General features: G+C 41.1%; 2 protein-coding genes across 3 annotated transcripts in view; one reads left to right on the top strand and one right to left on the bottom strand.

Annotated features, from left to right (window-relative positions):
• Positions 1-19,923, bottom strand: part of LOC121878132 — a 30,501-nt gene extending 10,578 nt beyond the window's left edge. The window contains exon 1 of the mRNA XM_042384140.1: positions 19,785-19,923. The gene's annotated coding sequence lies outside the window, so the exon portion shown is untranslated. The remainder of the gene's footprint in view (positions 1-19,784) is intronic.
• On the top strand, positions 9,105-17,766 carry LOC121878131. Of its 2 annotated transcripts, none has more exons than XM_042384136.1 (4): positions 9,105-9,221; positions 14,262-14,511; positions 15,246-15,473; positions 16,106-17,766. In XM_042384136.1, exons 2-4 carry the CDS (start codon positions 14,379-14,381, stop codon positions 17,083-17,085), a joined length of 1,341 nt encoding a protein of 446 aa, XP_042240070.1. In that variant the 5' UTR covers positions 9,105-9,221; positions 14,262-14,378; the 3' UTR covers positions 17,086-17,766. The 2 variants fall into 2 exon arrangements, with proteins under 2 accessions (XP_042240070.1, XP_042240071.1); XM_042384137.1 differs by lacking the exon at positions 9,105-9,221 and adding an exon at positions 9,300-9,387.
• Positions 19,924-20,283: the final 360 nt, after the last annotated feature.

Below are 20,283 nucleotides of genomic sequence, written 5' to 3'. Positions count from 1 at the left end.
AGGAACCAAACTGCTGGAAGCCATTATTAATCTTGGAAACTCTTTCCCCATTGACAAGGGACGCATTTGATGTTCTGAAGGAGTGTGTGGTGAAGTGTTCGCCGTGTGGAAGCACTGCAAGGATCAGTATAGTGACTGCCACTAGTCAGTACTCCTACACTACACCTAGTCTATTAATAACCCCATCAGGCATACCTCCTTGCGACAACATTATACCAACAGCAACACGGCAAGAACTCCATAACTACTGGGCCGATTTCCAAAAATTAAACGGCGCTGAAATAGTCTTTCCGACAATAAAATATCAACGTATTTTCATCTAAGACGAGAAACCGATTTTACATCTTCTTCAAATCTGCTTTGTCAATTTAGTCGCGAGTAAGATTTTTTTTTCTCTGCAAAGGGGAGACGAACACGAATACGTAAAACTGTTGTGTAGGTCTTGGACATCATGTTCCTCCAAGGAAATAGGTTATTGACGAAAACTGCATTTGTGATTTTTTTTCTTCATAAGAGCTTAAAGTGTGTGTGTGTGTGTGTGTGTGTGTGTGTGTGTGTGTGTGTGTGTGTGTGTGTGTGTGTGTGTGTGTGTGTGTACAACCCGAGTACATAAACAATAATGAAAATAAGAGCAAAAACAGAAATTACCAGGTAGGTTTCTTTCAGGAGTGTAAACATTAAATACTCCACACACACAACATTAAGATTCAATGAAAGAACAAATAATGAGTACCAAATATCCCGTGTTTACAGCGTCAGTATCACGGGGCTCCAACATCAAGTCAAGCTCCTCTGCCACACTGTATAACCCTCACCATGAAAAATTAAAATATAAAACAAAAATAGTACTTCCAGGTGTCGAAATGTTTCACTAACTACTCATACAATTAATCCCTTGAGTCTCCTGGCTTAGAATAAACGTCATTTATAAATTATTACAGTAAATCCTTAATTACAAAAAAATTGTGATAATCTTAAAGAATTACAAAACCTGTTGATGAATAATAGAAGATATAAAAACTGATAATTAAAAGTAAATAATTTCTATCATCACCAAAAACTTTGACAAACAACCCTATATTTTTTTTTACGGGGAATACCCCACCCGGGCACAGGTCATCGAACCACAACGGGGCCTATAGGGGGGGGGGGGCGAACAAATAAGAGTAAAAAGAAATTAGAAAAGAAGACCATATTAATCTACACCACGAAGATGCCAGAAAACCAAATTTTTAAAGTGAGACAGATTGTATGATTATGGAAACACAGAAGAAGGCAGAGCATTCCACAGTTTGGATGTGTGAGGAAGGAAGGATGTACTATCATGGGTTATTCTGGTGTGATCGACAGCCACAGAGAAACTGTGGGCACCGCAGGCAAGACGAGAGTTACGAGCCCACGGCCTTGGCGGCGGTACACAGGATGCCAAATCCACCGAACATTGCCCGTTAAAGTACCTGTAGAAGAGAGAGAGAGAGAGAGAGAGAGAGAGAGAGAGAGAGAGAGAGAGACAACATTGCGGCGAAGAGAAAGGGAAGAAAGATTGTCAACTAAAGGAGGGGAGTCAATATGACGAAATGCCTTTGATTCCACCCTATCTAACAGTTGGACAGAAGAAGAGCCACCCCAGATATGAGAGCAGTACTCCAAGTTAGGACGAATGAATCCCTTATATACTTGAAGCAACTGCAATCCCAGCTTTCGGGAGGCACAACGCCACCAACATCAATAAAACAGCAATACCACCAACATCAATACAGCAACACCACCAATAAAACACCAACACCAACTTCGATACATTAACATCGATAAAGCATCAACAAGGAGTCAAGGACACTACATCAATAACATCATTGCAAGCAAGATGTCACGGGTTCGATTCCCGGGCCGGTGGAAGTTGTTTAGCCATACTTCCTCGCCCCCATTAGTCCCTGTTCACCCAGCAGTAAAGTAGGTACCTGGTGTAAGTCGAAAGTTGCGAATTCGTATTCAGGGAGTTGTTGGAGCTTCCAATAACTTGATGACATAAACCATTGACTCTTCAGGCTTCTACGCCCTTAACTCATGAGACATAAGGCAAGCATGAACTTAGCATGCTTACCTGTTGGGCGCTGTAAACGCTTCTGCGCGTCATCTTACACAAGGATGTAGGGTAGGTGCCTAATAAAAAAAAATGGAGACACTAGCGAGCCAGTGAGGAATGAGAATCTTAGCTGGTCGTGATGTGCACACTTACTAAGTAACTTACGGTCACCTTCAATAGTCGCGTCATGGAGCCTCACCTTGTACGTGGCAGAGAAGACCTTGGAGATATAAACCCAATCTGTTTACAGATATGCGCGGATCAGAAATATTCAAGTGATAGCGAGATTCGTCTGTGAGAGAATTTGGTGATGTGATCTGTCTATCAGCCAATTTTTTTTTAACACACCGAAGAGAAAGGGAAGAAAGATTATCAACTAAAGGAGGAGAGTTAATAAGACGAAATACCTTTGATTCCACCCCAGATATGAGAGCAGTACTCCAAGTTAGGACGAATGCATCCCTTACTGTATATACTTGAAGCAACTGCTCAGGAGTGATGTAGCAACGGCATCTGTACAGCATTCCCAACTTTTGGGAGGCAGCTTTAGCAATGTTGAGGATGTGTGGCTTCCATGACTTATTAGAGGAAATGGTGAGACCTAGTATATCTTTTAGAATTTGGCAGAATGATAGCGTCCTGAAATGTAATTGGTGGGAGATCATCTAATTTAGAAAGTGTAATTGGTAAATACTGAGTTTTATTACTATTGAATTTAACCAAGTTTTCATCTCCCAATTCGGAGATGCTGCACAGATCCGCATTGATAGATGTAATGATATCAGCTCTAGAAACAGATCTAGTTTGAAAGTTAGGAGGAAGGGGAAAATGTGAAGAGTGGAGAGTAGAATCATCAGCGTAAGAATGGATAGAATTAGTTGTAGTGTGAAGTAAATCATTGATAAAAAGAAGGTAGAGAGTGGGTGAAAGAACAGAACCCTGTGGGACATCACTATTGGTAGAGAAAGAGCGAGAGATCGATCCCTCGACAACAACTGCCATGGATCGGTTCTCAAGGAAGCTAGAGATTAGAAAACAAAGTGGGGGAAAGAAACCATAAGAGGGAAGTTTAGAAAGCAAAGACTTGTGCCATACCCTGCCAAATGCTTTAGAGATGTCGAGGGCCACGACGAAAGTTTCCCCATAATCCCTAAGAGAGGATGACCAATAAGATGGGTGCAGTAGGAGAGCAGATCACCAGTAGGTCTCGCCTGGCAAAAGCCATACTGGTGATCCTACAAAAGAGAATGGCGTTCAAGGTGGAGAAAATGGGAGTTCAAGATAGTTTCGAAAATCTTAGAGATGGATGAAGTTAGGGCAATGGGGCGATAGTTAGAGGGATTAGAATGGTCACCGTTCTTCGGGATGAGCTGAACCAAGGCATTCTTCCAAGAAGAAGGAAAAGTTTGGGTTTTGAGGCAGAGGCGAAAGAGGCGAGCAAGCACAGGGGTCAGAGCTTCAGCACACTCCCTCAGAACATAAGGGGGTATTCCGTCCAGTCCATGCGCCTTACTCACATCCAACCTGGATAACACACCAGCATCCCTGCGAGTGGAGATTATAGGAAAGTGGATAGGTTCAGTAGAAGGAGCAGGGGTAGGAGGAATGGTTGGAATCGTCTAAGGTGGAATTAGAGGAGAATAAGGTGCTAAAGAGACTGGGCTGTGTATTTCTTTGTTCTAGCTTTGAATTGCTTAATGCAGTAATTGGTTTTGATGAAGCACTTAAATAAATAAATAAAGGTGAGCGAAGGAGAGAGGGAGGGATTGTGTCGAGACCCGCGGACTATATAATCCACGGGAGGTGTCTTGGCTGCGTGTGTTTTGGACTAAATGGTGAAGCAGTTCTTTAGAGGCACACAAAATACCACCCTTTGGAAACCCGGGTTAGAAGCCAAGCCACGGAGCCACCCACTTTACCCCCCTATTGTCGTGTTTATTGCAGCAGTTCTGTACCAATTTATAGGACAACTACACCGCCTTTGTTACTACTTGTTACTTATACCTCTGACTTGTTGAGCATCAGTAATGTGTAATTGCAATGTGTTTCACCGCACCAATGAGAGTGTGTAAACGTTTGAAGGTTATATGTTCTTCTCTACCAAGAATAAAATATTTAATAGGACCATGCCACCGAAGGTTGACCACCAGACTCCACTCTAAACATTCTTGGGCTGTTTTTACCAATCCTCTAAGGTTTTGTATCTCTGGAGACCCTGTTTTTAATTTCATCTGCTTTCTCATTCCACCTACTTCTTAATATGCATACAGAACATACACACAAACAAAATATGTTGTATGCCTATATAAGGCTTTTTGTTTAACTTCAGGCGATAAGAAAACACACAATTTATAAAAAAAAAAATTATCTCCCTGATGGAGTCGCATAAAAGCAAATTTACTTCAGCGAACTTTTTCGATTAACTCGGTAGTTAAGTTGCTCGAAAATACTACGCAAAGAGAATCTGCGTAAAAAATTTCCTTGGACCTATAGGAAATAGGTTAAGTTTCCTGGCTCTCATTATAGTAGTTTTGAAGCAATGGGCGAGTTAAAACATGACCACAAAAGTTTCACAATGAGATTTTAGAAGTTTATTCATTATCTTAGGCGTATTCACTATTCTTAAAGATACCATATTGGTCACTTAAGTCCTGCAAACATTGGACTTGTCAAGTGTGGCAGGGAGAGTGAAGTTGTGGGCTGAATCTTGTTTTAAGATTTCCAATGGTCTGCGCCCAAAATATCTTACTACACACTTGGAGGGTGGGGAGGGGGGTGGGGGGGGGGGGTGACAGGTAAGTGAAGCAACAGATGAATGTATGTAGTTGCGTCCACCACTTATCGTGTTTACGTCCTTATTTACATAATTACTGCCTTAAACGCTTCAATTATTTATTCGCTTCATCTTGCAACGTGAACCGGAAGACACTTAAGCACGTAATAGTCCCTTTGTAAATGTTTAAAACTTCTACTTGACATGGTTTTAAGATGAGGGTGGCATTTAACGTTTTGAGACCATTGCTATTCGTGTAGTAAGAGTCTACTTTTCTCATTACGTTGATGTTCTGTAAGTAATAGTTTATGTGGTGAGGTATATGAATTGGCAGGGCACTAAGGGAAGTGAATAAAATTGTTCAGTACCTGGTGTACGCGATCAAGTAAAAAAGAAAAAAAAACACGTTCTTTTTCACAGCTATTAAGGAATAGAGTAATTGCCTAACCATATTACAACTAGCGACACCACCCCGTTTGGCCCCCCGAGATATGCTAGAAACTGTCAGTTGATTGAAAACTGACAAAGGAGAGCCACCAGACTGGTGCCTGCACTACGGCACCTCAGGTACCCAGATATATTAGAACGCCTGAGATTGCCCAGGTAATACTATATGCGGACAAGGGTTGCCTCTATAGAAGTTCATAAACACCTCAGAGGATATTACTCAGTCGAGTGTTCACACCTGGAGGTGGCGGATGCTCATCCCCCTTGGGGTCACAGCTTAAAGTTGAAGAAACCACTGGTCCAGAAAACTGTTGGGACAAATTTTTTTTGGAATAAGTGTCGTGAACTCTCGGAACAATCTGCCAGTGTTGTGGCGGCAGCGAGTGGGAACTCATTCAAGATTAGACTTGACCAACACTGGCGCAGGGACAGATATCCTGGAATCAGTACATGCTCAGCGCGTAACAGACGTGACCGACTGCTCAAGCGGCTGAGATGGTCTGTGGCGAAGAGGATAGAAAAAAAACGTAAAAATTTAAAGTTAAAACAACCACAGGGTTTACTGGAGGGCGACAATATGGTACCACGGTATCGAACTGTAGGATAAAAGTAATTTGGGCATCCTAGTTTGCCCTAAATAAGTCACCACTGGGTAATACAAAATGTTGAATATAACTTGGTGTGCACTTCATGAATATCTCCTGATAAGATTTATCAGGTGAATGTCCTCGTTATGTGATGATATTCGTCCAGGTGGTGATGGTGATGATAGTGACGCTCCGAGAATCTGGGGAAATAATCTAGAACAGTTCTCATGGAGAAGAAACGAGAAACAAAGTCAAGATCAAGTTAGTCGACACAAGTTCACATTTGTGGGGAATCCCGGCGGAGTTTTTCTAGTGTTAGATGGACACGACTCGACAAGGTGTTAAAGTTATTATGACATAGTAACATGCTGTACACTGATCACTACTACAGTACGGTTTTTCAAGTATGCTGTATTTGACTGGTCCGGAGAAGTCTAATCATTTCAAAATCTAAGATATTGTTTCCGTACTCTTACTTGTACTGTCGCCTCTAAATATTTGCATCTTTATACTTCTGTCAGAACCTGTTAGGGATGGAGTAGTCCTATTAAGTATTCCCCTACTCTCTGTCCTTCACCACCCTCACCCCCTACCATCCACCACCCTCACCCCCTACCGCCACCACCCCCTCCACCACCTCACCACCACCACCCCCCTCACCCTCCACCACCCTCCACCACCTCACCCCTACCCCACCACCCCCCACCCTCCACCACCCTCCCCCACCCCACCCTCACCCCACCCCCCCCACCCACCACCCTCACCCCCTACCCCCCACCACCCCCACCCCCACCCCCTACCCTCCACCACCCTCACCCTACCCCACCTCACCCCCACCCCACCTACCACCACCCTCACCCCTCCACCTTCACCACCCTCACCCCTACCCTCCACCACCTCACCCCCTACCCTCCCTCCCCACCCCTCACCCCTACCCTCTGTCCTTCACCACCCCTCACCCACCCCTCCACCACCCTCACCCCTACCCTCCACCACCCCTCACCCCTACCCTCTGTCCTTCACCACCCTCACCCCACCTCCACCACCCACCCCTACCCTCTCCCCACCCCCTCACCCCCACCCTGTCCTTCACCCCACCCCCACCCCACCCTCACCCCACCCTCCACCACCCTCACCCCTACCTCACCCCACCCCAACCCTCTGTCCTCACCACCTCACCCCCACCCTCCACCACCCTCACCCCACCCTCTGTCCTTCACCACCCTCACCCCCTACCCTCCACCCCACCCTCACCACCTCACCCCCACCCTCTACCACCCCACCACCTCACCCCCCCACACCCTCACCCACCCCTACCCACCCCTCCACCACCCTCACCCCCCTCTACCCTCTCACCCCTGTCCTTCACCACCCCTCACCCCCACCCTCCCACCACCACCTCACCCTACCCTCTGTCCTTCACCACCCTCACCCCCACCACCACCCCTCACCCCCTACCCTCTGTCCCTCACCTTCCCCCCAAGCACAGTCTTAAAAACCGCTGCATATAAATCTAAAAGGATTAAAAATAACCTCGATGTAGCAAACCTTCTTGAAATACTAATCTATTAAGTGAAAAAGGCGGTTTTCTTTAGCATTGTTACAGATCAAGTGACCAACATCTCTCAATAAAGAAAGACGTAATATATGTTGGGGATACTCGGTACACATGAGTTGCCTCAGTGATGTAGTTGAATACATTAACCCCCCAGACCACCATCACCACGTATAAAGGAATAATATATGCAAGTTACACACCAAGAATAACTCCATCGCATTTTTTTTTTTGCCAATTGCTCCGTTACTCTGAATTCGTTTCTCCCCAGTTCAACAAAAGGCTATTTTGGGGCTCTCTCTTATTCTGTCTTTGTTGATGAATGACTCAGGGTGTAGAAAAAAGGTTCTGAAGTACAAAAGAGTTAATCGTCAATGAACTTTAATTCACCAAAATCTTTTGATACAAAACTGGAATTGTATACCTGGCAGTCTGACCTACCTAATTCCCATTACCAGACAGGTACTATCCAGCAAACATGTCAACACCCTATCCCAACGTGTAAAGTATATCATGCTTTAAGTCAGTGCAACGTTGCTAGTCACTTCATGCGATTGTGAACGTTCCTTTAGTCGACTGTGGAAACTGAAAACACTCGCGGTCACCAATGAAACGCAATAGGTTAAATACTGTAGTCTTGTTTTGTTAAATATTTAGAAAAAACATCAACACGAACAACACCCATGAACGCGTTACTGCATCACGTGAAGCCCCTCACGACAACACCCGTGAACGAGTTACTGCAACACGTGAGGCCACCTCATAACACCTGTGAACGAGTTACTGCATCACGTGCGGCCACCTCATAACACCTGTGAACGAGTTACTGCATCACGTGCGGCCACCTCATAGAACGAGTTACTGCATCACGTGCGGCCACCTCATAGAACGAGTTATTGCATCACGTGCGGCCACCTCACAGAACGAGTTACTGCATCACGCACTTGCTGTTCAACGCCTCAGTGCACGTGTCGTACGTGACCTAACACAGGCATGCAAGATACCAGCCCCTGCCATCCACTGTAAACAATTTTTATGCCCCTTCTCCTTTTGTAATTAAAGCTTTGTTAAATGACCCCTTCCCTCTCACTGTATGGAATATCATATCTGCCCACTGAATATTTTCACCCCTTTGCCCTCTGTACTTTTTTCAATTAATAGATGATAAGCACCATTATCAACATTATCATTATTATCGTTATCATCATTATGATTATTTACTATCATTATTAATTATTATTATTATTATGGTTACAAAAAACAAACAAAGTGACTTTAAGCTTTGCTCGGTCATCGAAGGCGGCTAGAACTACGTACTGTAGATGTTTCAGAAAAAAACTCCGATTGAATCATTTGTTTGTCTTGTTATCCTGACAAGAGAATAACTCGATATACTTGTAAACAGTTTATTAGGGGCTTATTGTGTTAACTTTTGTAGTGATTTTTATTTTTGAAAGTACTGTACATAATAATACCATAATGTGACAACTGTAAACAATTGTATCTATTATGGAATTTTGTTTGGTTGTGGTTTGTAAGTTGCAGTGTTGTTGCACCAATCGTAAGGTAGAATGTCAGATGACACCGACTCTAGCCAATCGCATCGCCACGCCAAGAAGTTCCCAGAATTCCTTGTCCCAGCCATGGTACCGGGATATATACACACACACACTGACCCACAGGGAGTTTTAGACGTCCACGTTTCTCCGTGATCGGCTCAGGATTGTGTTCCCTGTGAAGCTGCTGACGTAATTAATTATATACAGCATCTTTGTTGTGAGTATTATAAGGCTGAAGAAGTGAGGGTAGAAGTTACGTTGTATTCTCTCTCTTGCTGCCATCATAACTGGTATAAGTGGAGGCATGTGGATCGTGTTGCCACATAACTGAATTTACTTGAAATATTACGAAATACTGTCTTAGTGCGGGTCCAGCTCCAGTGGTAAGTCAACATTAGTTTATTTGTCTTGTTATCTGGGATTCTAAAATTGTCTCGGGGGTCTAATCTACCTCACCTTATTTTATACCATAATCCAGTATCTAGTGTTTGTTCAAGTTCCTTCTGTCCTTACATCCCGAGTCTATTCTGTCTGTCTGGCGCTAATTATAATTGTCGCTTCTACGACATCATTGTTTACTAACTTCATTTTCAACTATCCTGAATCTTGTTATATAGAAGTTTCATCTTATTTACCTAATGGCCATGTTGAAGGAAGGAAGCCCGTTGCTTGTGTAGGATCCCACCATTATTCTTGATAATTAAATTTTGTCAAGGGCTATTTTGAAGCACAGTACTGTCCTTGATTCCACAGCTTGGGCCGGCAGCCCGTTCCATAGGTCTACCAGCCTCTGTGGAAAAGTATTTCCTTATATTTTCTGCATGGCAACATGGCGAGTTTGTAGTTACTGTACAGGGGTGTTCCCTCGTGTTGGTGGTGCGTGACATCACAAAGAAATGTCCCGGGTTTACGTTTACCATCCCTTTCAGGAATTTGAAAGTTTCAATGAAATCTCCCTTGTTGTGCCTCGTCTGAAGGGTTGTTAGGCCTAAGGCCATCAGTCTACTTGGATAATCAATATGACATAGTTCCGGAATCATCTTTGTCGCTCTGTGTTGCACCTTTTCCAGGGATGTTGGATAATTTTCTAGAAGTAGGGTTTCCTCTATCCTTTCTCCCCCCACCCTCATCCTCTATTCTGCCCCACCTTCTTCCCTACCCTCTCACCCTTTCTTCAGTCCCATTCTCCATTGTCTCTGTTTTCTCATCTTTTATCTTTTTACACGAATTTCCTCTCACCTCTGCACCTACCAGTATTCGCTGTATCATAGAGTGAGTTTTATCTTGCCTTTCTCTGTCTATCAATATAATGAAGTTGTTTGTACTTATTAGGAATTATGTCCTTCCGGTAATAAAGTTATAATTAAAAGGTGAATGGTCTTGTAAAAAAGAGTTAGAGAAAACGAAACCTCATTCAGGTGATAACAGAAAACGGAGTAGTGCTGGGTAGACTTTTCTAGGACGGCTGCATAATACTCATGTCTTACTTTCATGTTGTAATACTTTCTAATATTTTTCCTTGATAAAGACCATATATACCGTACTTCCCTTTGAAAATTTATATATTACAAACTTGAAATATAAGAAATACCGTACTAACATAGACCGATGAAGAAAAATAGGAAAAGTACCGAGACTCGATAATCTACTCCTTAATCTTCCTAATAACCTGTAGGGTATGAGTTGTTTGGGTTTCACTCAGGATGGGATGGAGAAAGGAAACTCACAATGTGCTCTCTGTATACATGTTGTATTGGATGTACAATGCAGCTTGGTGCTGGGAAGGCAGCATGGTTACAAGCGTGATGTAGAGAGAGCTGGTTGGTGAGGGTGCTCAGAGGAGGACAGCTTGTGGGTCGCCATGCTTGCCGGCAGGAGCGAGGGCCGCCAGGCAGCAGCAGAGGAGGTGGTGTAGCTTGCTGCGGCTGTAGCTAGAAGAAGAGAGTTGGTTGGTGAGGATGCTCAGAGGAGGACCAGCCTGTGGGTCGCCATGCTCGCCGGTCTTAAATAGCGGGGTAGGCGTGGCTTAGTAGTTGACCTCCGTGATGTATGGCGGCGCTGGTTGACCCAGACCACGAGGCACACACTGTGGAATTCGCGGGGTCGGCTACTCAGCGACAAACAGCGTTTGTAGGGGAGAAATCCACTACAAACCAATGCTAAGAACGTACGACGTAACCCCACCAGTCTGTATAAGGCGCTGTACAACTCTCTCGCCTCGAGATTATCACTACTACAAGCAAAACACACAATGTTGCCAATATCAGCTTTTCTTTTTTTTTCCACCGGTACCAGTTTTCCTCCGGCCCCTCAACCTACACTACACCCTCTGCGAGACTTTAGGAACGTGTTATTAGTAGTTAAACCGCCCTTAGAATCAAAACGCGAAAGTTAGAAGCATTACAATAGTCCATGTTTATACTCCTGATAAGAATGACGTACCTGAGTGTTCCGTCTTTTGTTATGGCGTACCCGTGTGTGTGTAATAATAATAATAATAATTAACGGTTTATTGAAAGAGCTTGGCAGCCAGAAGGCTGAAAATATACAGTTACATATTTGGGGAATGGGTTACGAATTACAAATAATATACAAGTAACATAAGTGACACAAATAAGACATATAATAACTAGATGGGGAAAAGCTCAAACTACAGTTCATTTCAACATAGTGACAGTGTAAGGAGCAGTGTTTACTGGGAGTGAATACACTGATTTATTACAAGTTATTGATAATTTTTACAATGGTTGGGACTGGGCTGTTCTTATAGCGATCAGTTCGTGCACGTATGGGCTGGATGCGGTTGTGGTGTCGAACAGCAATTCTCGGACAAGGGATCTCAGGTGGTAGTAGGAGCCGGTGTCGGGGATGGTGTAGAAGCTTCTTACCAAATTTGCAGATGAGGTCGTGGTGATGGTCAGCGAGAGTCGATAGGGTCAGTGTGTTGAGCGCTTCTTGATATGTGGAGTAGGAAGGGGAGAGAATAATCTTGCATGCCCTCTTGTGTGTGTGTGTGTGTGTGTGTGTGTGTGTGTGCTATTAAATTTGTATCGAGCATTTTGAAACTTGTGTTAAACGCCTACGTAGCGAGTACCGACAAAGGAAGTTTTTCTTTCACAAAATTAAATTAAGCAAATTAAGATAACGGCTAGGGACTGTCAGTTGGTTGAAAATGTTCAAAGGAGGGCCACCAGACTGGTTCCTGCACTTCGGCACCTCAGCTACCCTGAGAGATTGGAGCGCCTGAACTTGCCTAGCTTGTACTACAGACGGGCAAGGGGCGACCTAGTTGAGGCACTACTCAGTCGAGTGTCCTTACTTGGAGCTGGCTGTCGCTCGCCCCACAAGGGATCACAGCTCAAGATTGAAGAAGCCGCAAGTCCAGAAAACTGTGAGGGCAAACTTTTTCGGAGTGAGGGTTGTAAACTCTTGGAACAAGCTACCAGAGAGTGTTGTGACGGCACCGAGTGTGAGCTCTTTCAAGACAAGACTTGACCAACACTGGAGCGGGTTCAGGTACATTCAGGAGCCGGTGCATGCCCAGTATTTGCCAACAGTGCGTGACAGAGACGTGACCGATCGCCCGGGCGGCTAGCGAGCCGATCAGTGGCGAAGAGGATAAAAGAAAGATCGGTGAAATGAGTTTAGAAGAACGGCACATTTAAATTATACCCCTAAAAAAATCTCATGTACATGAACTTCCTTAAATTGAATACATATTGACTGGAAAACAATTTGTCAATATATAAAAAAGAAAAGTAAAAGTAAACTGAGAAATTTATGAATTTTAGTATTTTGTGGATGGATCACTGCTCCAAGAGTTCATCTCTTATCATTTTTTGTTTTTGATCTGGAGTGTTACTAACCTTGTTGAAGCACAGTAACAACAGCACTATGCTATTAAATCATTGCTTCTAAGTTTTAATAATAATAAAAATAATAATAATGCTGTAAATCTTCAGCAGTAAACTATGAACCATACATCGTGAATGGTGTCCGTTTTGTAATTTGCAACTAAAATTGCATATTGTTTGCAATGAAGAAACACTTAAACCTTGTATGTAAGACAAGTTGTTAATTTTCTTAAAAGAGATGAAGAGCAGAGAATGGCTCATAGCCACGACATGACCACCTGCAGTGAAAGAAAGTGAGGCGATTCAACTACGAGACGCTTATGCGCATAGGTGAAGGTTATAAGCTGGAGAGGAAGCTTGTTCAGAGTTGTGGTGCGAGGAGAATAAAGAACATGTTAGGTTGTGCGTTTCACCAGCACTGTATATAGGGCATCACAGTAAGCAGGGCGTACAGAAGCAACAGCTCGTTAAGGGTTGGCCAAAGTGAAAGGAACATCGGTCAGTTGTTTATCACAGAATGTTGTTGTGTTGAAGGACAAGGATGACGCCACAAGCAGGTGAGACGTCATTATAAGTCAAGAGACTGTACGAGTGGAAGTGGTCTAGAATCTATAAATATTGGACCCATCCCTCGGGACACGTGTTGAGCATTCAAGTTGTTGTCAAAAGGTATTCATAGCAGGTGGAGACGTAAGCAAACTCAGGAATGCTTTAAATTGGTAAGTTTAACGAATTGTCTCCTACGTCTTATTTGCGATTCGATTTAATTTTATTTTTCAGTCAAGACAAGATAATAAATGTGTCTAGGTGTAATGAACTCTGAAATGATGTGTGTACTGTACCCCTTTCTGCCACTGTGACGGTCCTCGTAACGGCGATGATGGAGGTTGGAGTTTAAAAACGAATTTCATTAAAACATGCATTTATGACACGAGTAAAAAAAATGATTTAAACCTTCTTTTAATTTACAACTTTAATCACCATTTAGATCGTGGTAACCGTTTTGACGACAAATGACCTACATATTTTTCAAGGTCACAGGATCAGTTGATCTCAAACAGCGCCACCTGCTATAACACAGGAGGATGTCGCTTGTTTTACCAATAACTACTACAGTAGTCCCTCGGCAACTGTGCTTCGCCTAACAGTACAGGCACGTGGGCGCATGTGGGGGTGCCCAATAAATTAGCCTCTGCGCTATGTGGGTCAAAATTCGTACGGCAACTTCGGTGACACGTCTACTGAACTTACGGTGGCGATGACTTTCAGAGAAAATGGTCACGTCACGATTAAACTGCATTCAAAACCATCTTTGTTTCAGACTTTAACAAGTAGCACTGTTTGTGTGTGTGTGTGTGTGTGTGTGTGTACAGTATTCAAAACATTAATTTTCTTTACTTCAGATATTAAAAGACGGCAGTTAAGAGGAGATACCAGACAAACGGAAGCTACATACGGTACCTGAAGACAAAAAAGAAAGACGATTACAGGAGTTTGGTTGAATTTAAAAGTGTGCAAATATGTATGATGTGGAAGGCGCCAGGAGAACGGAGATGGCTGGGGAGGAAGCGGAGGACCTTAGAAACAGACGGTTCTGGAGCAAGTGGTGTCACGATGGCCCCGCTTTCTGGTGTAAAAAGTACTTTTGGGAAGGTAAGCAAGTTTCATGTTTTTTTTTACGAGTATATGAGTAACGTTGAATCTGTTTACGCTTTGTTATTCTATGCTCATGCTTGGTGATACATGAATATCTTTTAATTCTATTGATCAACGTCTTAGGTACAACGTCAGTGGCAGTATTTGTTGTTTGTTAGGGTCAGGTTACATTAAACCTTCGTTTTCCATTAGTTTGTTCTTGATCTATTGCAAGATAAAGTATAATAATGATGATAGCTGAGGCACAACTGTTTTTGTCCAGCAGAACGACGACGTCTGACCTGATTTATTCGCTAACCAGAAAAGCACGAGAAAGACTGTGCAGAACACTTTATTCTCATTTCAATGAATATTAAGTAAATTTAAGATAATATGAGTATAAACAAGATTATAAGAAATGATAATTCAAATGCCAAATTCTTTGAATAAAAATTATTCATATTTACAATAAAATAAGTTCGGTCCGTCAGTCAGCAAGTTTTGCTCCTAGAAAAATGCAATAAACAGTGCAGTATACACATTCTTCGTAAAATTACAGAATCTATAATATCAGTACGAGTATATCTGGGAGTGGTGAAGACACCGCGTTAGACAACCAAATTCCATAGGTTGTTACATCACAATTTAAACGTGTTCGATAACTGGTATTTTCAGTCTTTGCTATTTGATGAAAAAAGGGGCTTGGTTTACCTTTCGTGGAAACCATGTATTTATAATAGGTTTACCTACAGGTCAGCTGAAACAAGGGGCAGTAGATGAAGGCAACGAAAACGTCACCAATACCAGGGGCCCCTTAAGCGGTTTGTCACCATCGAAGCGTAAACTTGTGGGACTGTTGATTCCTGCTGCCTTCTTCCACTTCTGGTACTGGTCCATCATGACCTACAGGAACCTCTTCTATGTTTATGAGACCAAGTATCCCATGTCCATCACTATGGTCTTTGGTTCCATCATTGCTGGTTAGTTCTCATGTGTTGTGTTGAATTATATTTGATCAATAAAACCTAAAGCTAGCCATTAGGTTTTATGTATTAGAGAAGGATAACAATGAAATAGATTACTAATAAGTCCATGATCAACAGATAAACTTGTGTCCTACTAGTGCGTATATATGCTGTATATAATCAAGATTATCATTATATATATATATATATATATATATATATATATATATATATATATATATATATATATATATATATATATATATATATATATATATATATATATATATATATATATATATATATATATATATATATATATTTTTTTTTTTTTTTTTTTTTTTTAATGAAGGAAAGCTATAATGCTACTAATAAAAACAAATTGGATACAGAAAAGTATTCATAATAAAATGTATTGGTTGACCATTTCTCTTAAGGATAACATGCTATCAATATATTTATTTACTTGGACGAAAAATAGATTTGTTATTGTATCTAGGCTTACGTTAAATAAAAAATACTGTACAGTGCATGGTTTCAACAGCACACTAGGCTTTCTTATTCATGTAAATAATGTTGTAAGGAATAAAATACGTCTGTGTGTATGTTCAGAACCAAGATATAACAAGTGACACTGATATTTTCAGGAATGACGAGTGTGGGTGGAGGTGCAGTAGCATTTCCAGTGATGACCTTAGTGATGAAGGAGACACCAACAATAGCACGCGACGTCTCTATGGCTATACAAGCTAATGGAATGACAGCTGCATCATTCTCGATAATTTTTATGAAGGTTCATATAGAAAGACACGCCTTATTGTTTAGTTTGCTTGGATCTTCTATTGGTGTCATATTTGGTCTGGAGGTGATAGATCCCTTGCTAACACCACCCATGAAAAAGATGGGGTTTGTCAGCATTTTCTTTGCTTTTGCATTTGCATTGTTTCTGATCAACTGGGATCACAAAAGAACAACATACAATAGTATTCCAGAATTAAATTGGTGGAAAATATTACTAATTTGTATATTTGGGTTTATTGGTGGAATATTCACCTCCTTTTCTGGTAGTGGGGCTGATATCTGCATGTTTAGTCTCCTCACACTTTTCTTTAAGGTTTCAGAGAAAGTAGCGACCCCTACTTCTGTAGTTCTGATGGCCATGACGTCAATGGTGTGTTGGTGGTGGAGGTCTCTCGTGACAGGGGCGATGCCTCAAGAAAGTTGGGAATATCTACTTGCTCTTGTCCCCATTGTTACAATAGGAGCGCCATTTGGTGCTATTATTGGTACACATTTCCACCGACTAGTGTTGGCCGCTTGTGTATACATTCTTAACACACTGTCTTTAGTTGGTGCCTTTGTAATAGTTCCTCAAACAGCTTCTCTTACTGGGGGCTCAATTGGTATTATTGTGGCCACGTTTCTTCTCTTTTGCCTCATATTTAAACTTGGCGATCGTATGAATTTAAAGTATGAGAATGCGACAAATAGAAAGAAAGAGATCGCAGAAGTTAAAACTCCTCCAGTCAGTGGCAACGCAAACAGTGGTGCTCAAACATGGCGCGGTGTCTCCGCAATAGACAACCCAACATATCTTTCTAGTACAGAGAATATCTCAAATATGTAACTCCGGTTTTGAGTCTTGTTTTGGGATACTATACAGAGTCCTTAAAGTAAATACTGGATAAACAAATATTACAATATTAATTATTTCTTGGAATCACTGTACTAAAAGCCGGTGTAAATGAAATATCATTGAACACTCAGTACAGGTTTTGTGTCAATCTTATTTAAATACTAAATACTGTGATTATGCCTTAGGACACCGTGACCTTTTAACATTAGTGTGCTGTTACGCGACCTAGAGATTAGGCTACACTTCGCATGCCAAATATGGTTTAGGTGAAATTTCTAATATAGTTACGACAATGATGTTCTTAGGACCATTTGGTGACCATGCACTTCTGTCTAATTTGACTACCAAATCGCCATTTTTTAAATAAATGGGTCATTATAGAAAGACTGCTTGCCATGGCAGTTGTCAGTAATTGTACCAAGTATGAAATCTACCCATAAAACTATTCTAAAGCTTTCACCAAGACCGAAAATGTTTCTCTCAGTGGTGTAAACAACCTGGTTATATACTTTTACGAGTCCAGCTTCTGTATTAATTTGTTATATAGTTTTAATGCCTCAAGTTACAATATTGTAATGATTTGGGAATTACTGTACCTGTTCTTCATACCTACATATATACATGTTTGAACAAAGTTTCGGAATGTGAATTAAAGTTTTGATAAGTACACGCCTTCTTGCGTTATTTTTTCTATTACCTAAACTGCATCATAATATTGCACACGTCTACATTAATTTCATTTATACCCATAAAGGCCAACAGGTTAAAATTAAAGCAGTGTAATATTTAAGCATAATATAACTCCTTGAAATAAGACTATCCTAACAAACTTAACAGACAAAAGCTATCTCTATCTTACACGATGTACTGGGTGTAAGGAAGATGATGGTAAGGAGTGCAAGTCTGAGGTAGTTGGAACATGTACTGTGAAGTGTGGAATTAGAGTGTGGAGGTAAGGGAGTGTGGAGAGCTAGTGGAGGGAAGGAGAGGAAAACAAATAAGGTGGAGATGTGGAGTGTCAAGCAAGTGAAAAGAGGTAATACTGGAGCAACAAAGGTGAAGGTGAAAGAACCGAGCTGTCAACTCCACTACAAACGTGAGAATAGAAATTCCTAGATAATGAATACTTAAAAGTGGTAATAGCTCGTGAAAAATGGCTTGGCATATGTTGTCGGTAGTTCACAAGTATCGTTAGAACCTACCATCCCTAATGTAACATTCATCTCATTTGGAACTTATTCTAAAATATGTGGATTATTTTTAGAACTAGTATTATTACCCTGGTTCACTAAGTTAAACCATCGCACCATTGCTTCCCCAAGTCAGATTAACCCATTTTAGCTTGAATAGAATATCTGAAGAATCATCACGTACTTGCAAATTCGGAGAATTTTGAGAGATACTGTATACTATCACCCTGCATCAGTATTCTGGTATTGTAGTCTAATCAACGCATCATACCATGGTTTCACCGAAAGAAATTTTTTTTCTAATTTTCTCATACCTAGAAACGATAACATACTACAGACCAAAACAAGCTGTACAAGTGAATGTATTACACAAGGATTTCTCTAATGCTTTCCAAGAAGTTTCACATGTGCAGCAACTCTCAATGATCCAAGCAAAATATTGGGAGTGTATCATTTTTTTTTATTTAAGACAGGTACCAAAGTGGTCCCAAAAGATGGAAACTGCTACTGGATATAGATATATATATATATATATATATATATATATATATATATATATATATATATATATATATATATATATATATATATATATATATATATATATATATATATATATATATATATATAGTGTCACAAGGATCCATCCTAGACTCGTCAGGGTGTTCAATCATCAGGTGAAATAAGCAGGGGTGTCTAATCTTTAAGTGATCCTAAATATTACATACCTGTATAAAACAAATGACTTATCTTTTGCTTTCAGTCGGCAGGTCTCGGCCTTGGTTTGGTCGACTATATTACCGATATATTATAAAATTAAGAAAACGTAATCAGAGAAATTTCATACGTAAATGATAATTTTAATTTAAGTCATTGAATAGCTATGGTTATTTGCAGCAGGGTAACCAGTTATCTGTACGTCAGCCAGCGAGTTGAATGCACTAGTAAGTTGTAATCTCAAAACATTTCATGCAACATCAAAGTACAGTACATGTTCGTCGAGGATGTTTTATCTTTGATGTGTCAGCAACACATCAACATTCAAAGTTTTTGGATTGGCTCGTTGATTCGGTCCGTAATTAATGAGTTGGCATTGGTTTAGGACTTCAGAACAAAAACTAAACAACGTCTCTCCCAACCATCGGAATACGAGGCAATGACACCCCTCCCCCAACCATTATCTCCCTTAACATCCCTGATGGAGGGATCAATAAATTGTGATGTCACGTGAAAAAAAAACTTGTACACCATCTACGCACATCAACACATTCTGCATTACAGCATCGCAAGTTTGAGCCTTTCCTCGCGAACCTATAAATTTCACTCACGATAACTGTCAACATGGTTAATTTCGTAACGATTTATGCGAAGGTTCAGGTTAATTAGCTACCAGGCCTTCCAAAATACAACAACATGGAAGGTATGAATAACTGGCCTATCATTTTACCAATACTCTACTGGAGTGTGAGGAATGGGACCTTAGCCACACAATAGACTTACGTTTCAGTCATGTTTGATGATCTTGTGGCATGGACTGGGTTGCCTGCATACACATTCTGGGTTGATGATGTGGTATGCCTAGTTGCCTCAAGTCTAGCCATGGCATTTTCCCACAGCTTCCTCTGGTCTCTTCCTTGGCCTGGAAAAGGTTATGGGGTATATTAATGCTAAAAATCACATGAATGAAAGACTTAGTAATGTTTTAGTCTCGGCAATAAAGACATCCCCATTTTTCAAGTGGACTGCTGTTAATATTCTTGTTACGGACTTGGGTAGTTTTTAGCCAAATGAACATTCCAGTTTAGAAAATATTCAAGGTACTGCTTTTTAAGACGTTACATTAAGAATAGTCAATAATAATAATTATAATAATAATTTTAGACATGAATGACTTTCATTGATACTGGACAGTAAAATCCAAGTGAATCTCTAATTCTGGCAAAAAGATCAAGGTAAAATTAAGGTGTCAACCTGGCACTCTTGTAACTCGAAACACAGT

This window comes from Homarus americanus, unplaced genomic scaffold, assembly GCF_018991925.1.
Source record: "Homarus americanus isolate GMGI-L3 unplaced genomic scaffold, GMGI_Hamer_2.0 scaffold45562, whole genome shotgun sequence".
NCBI classification, from domain to species: domain Eukaryota; kingdom Metazoa; phylum Arthropoda; class Malacostraca; order Decapoda; family Nephropidae; genus Homarus; species Homarus americanus.
This window is presented reverse-complemented; position numbering and strand designations above follow the sequence as displayed.

What these genes read in the sequence shown, in the direction of transcription:
- LOC121878131 (XM_042384136.1), top strand. Translation starts at nt 14,379, where the DNA reads ATGTATGATGTGGAAGGCGCCAGGAGAACGGAGATGGCTGGGGAGGAA. An exon ending in TAAAAAGTACTTTTGGGAAG is followed by an intron (nt 14,512 to 15,245) that starts GTAAGCAAGTTT and finishes GTTTACCTACAG; the next exon opens with GTCAGCTGAAACAAGGGGCA. An exon ending in CTTTGGTTCCATCATTGCTG is followed by an intron (nt 15,474 to 16,105) that starts GTTAGTTCTCAT and finishes TGATATTTTCAG; the next exon opens with GAATGACGAGTGTGGGTGGA.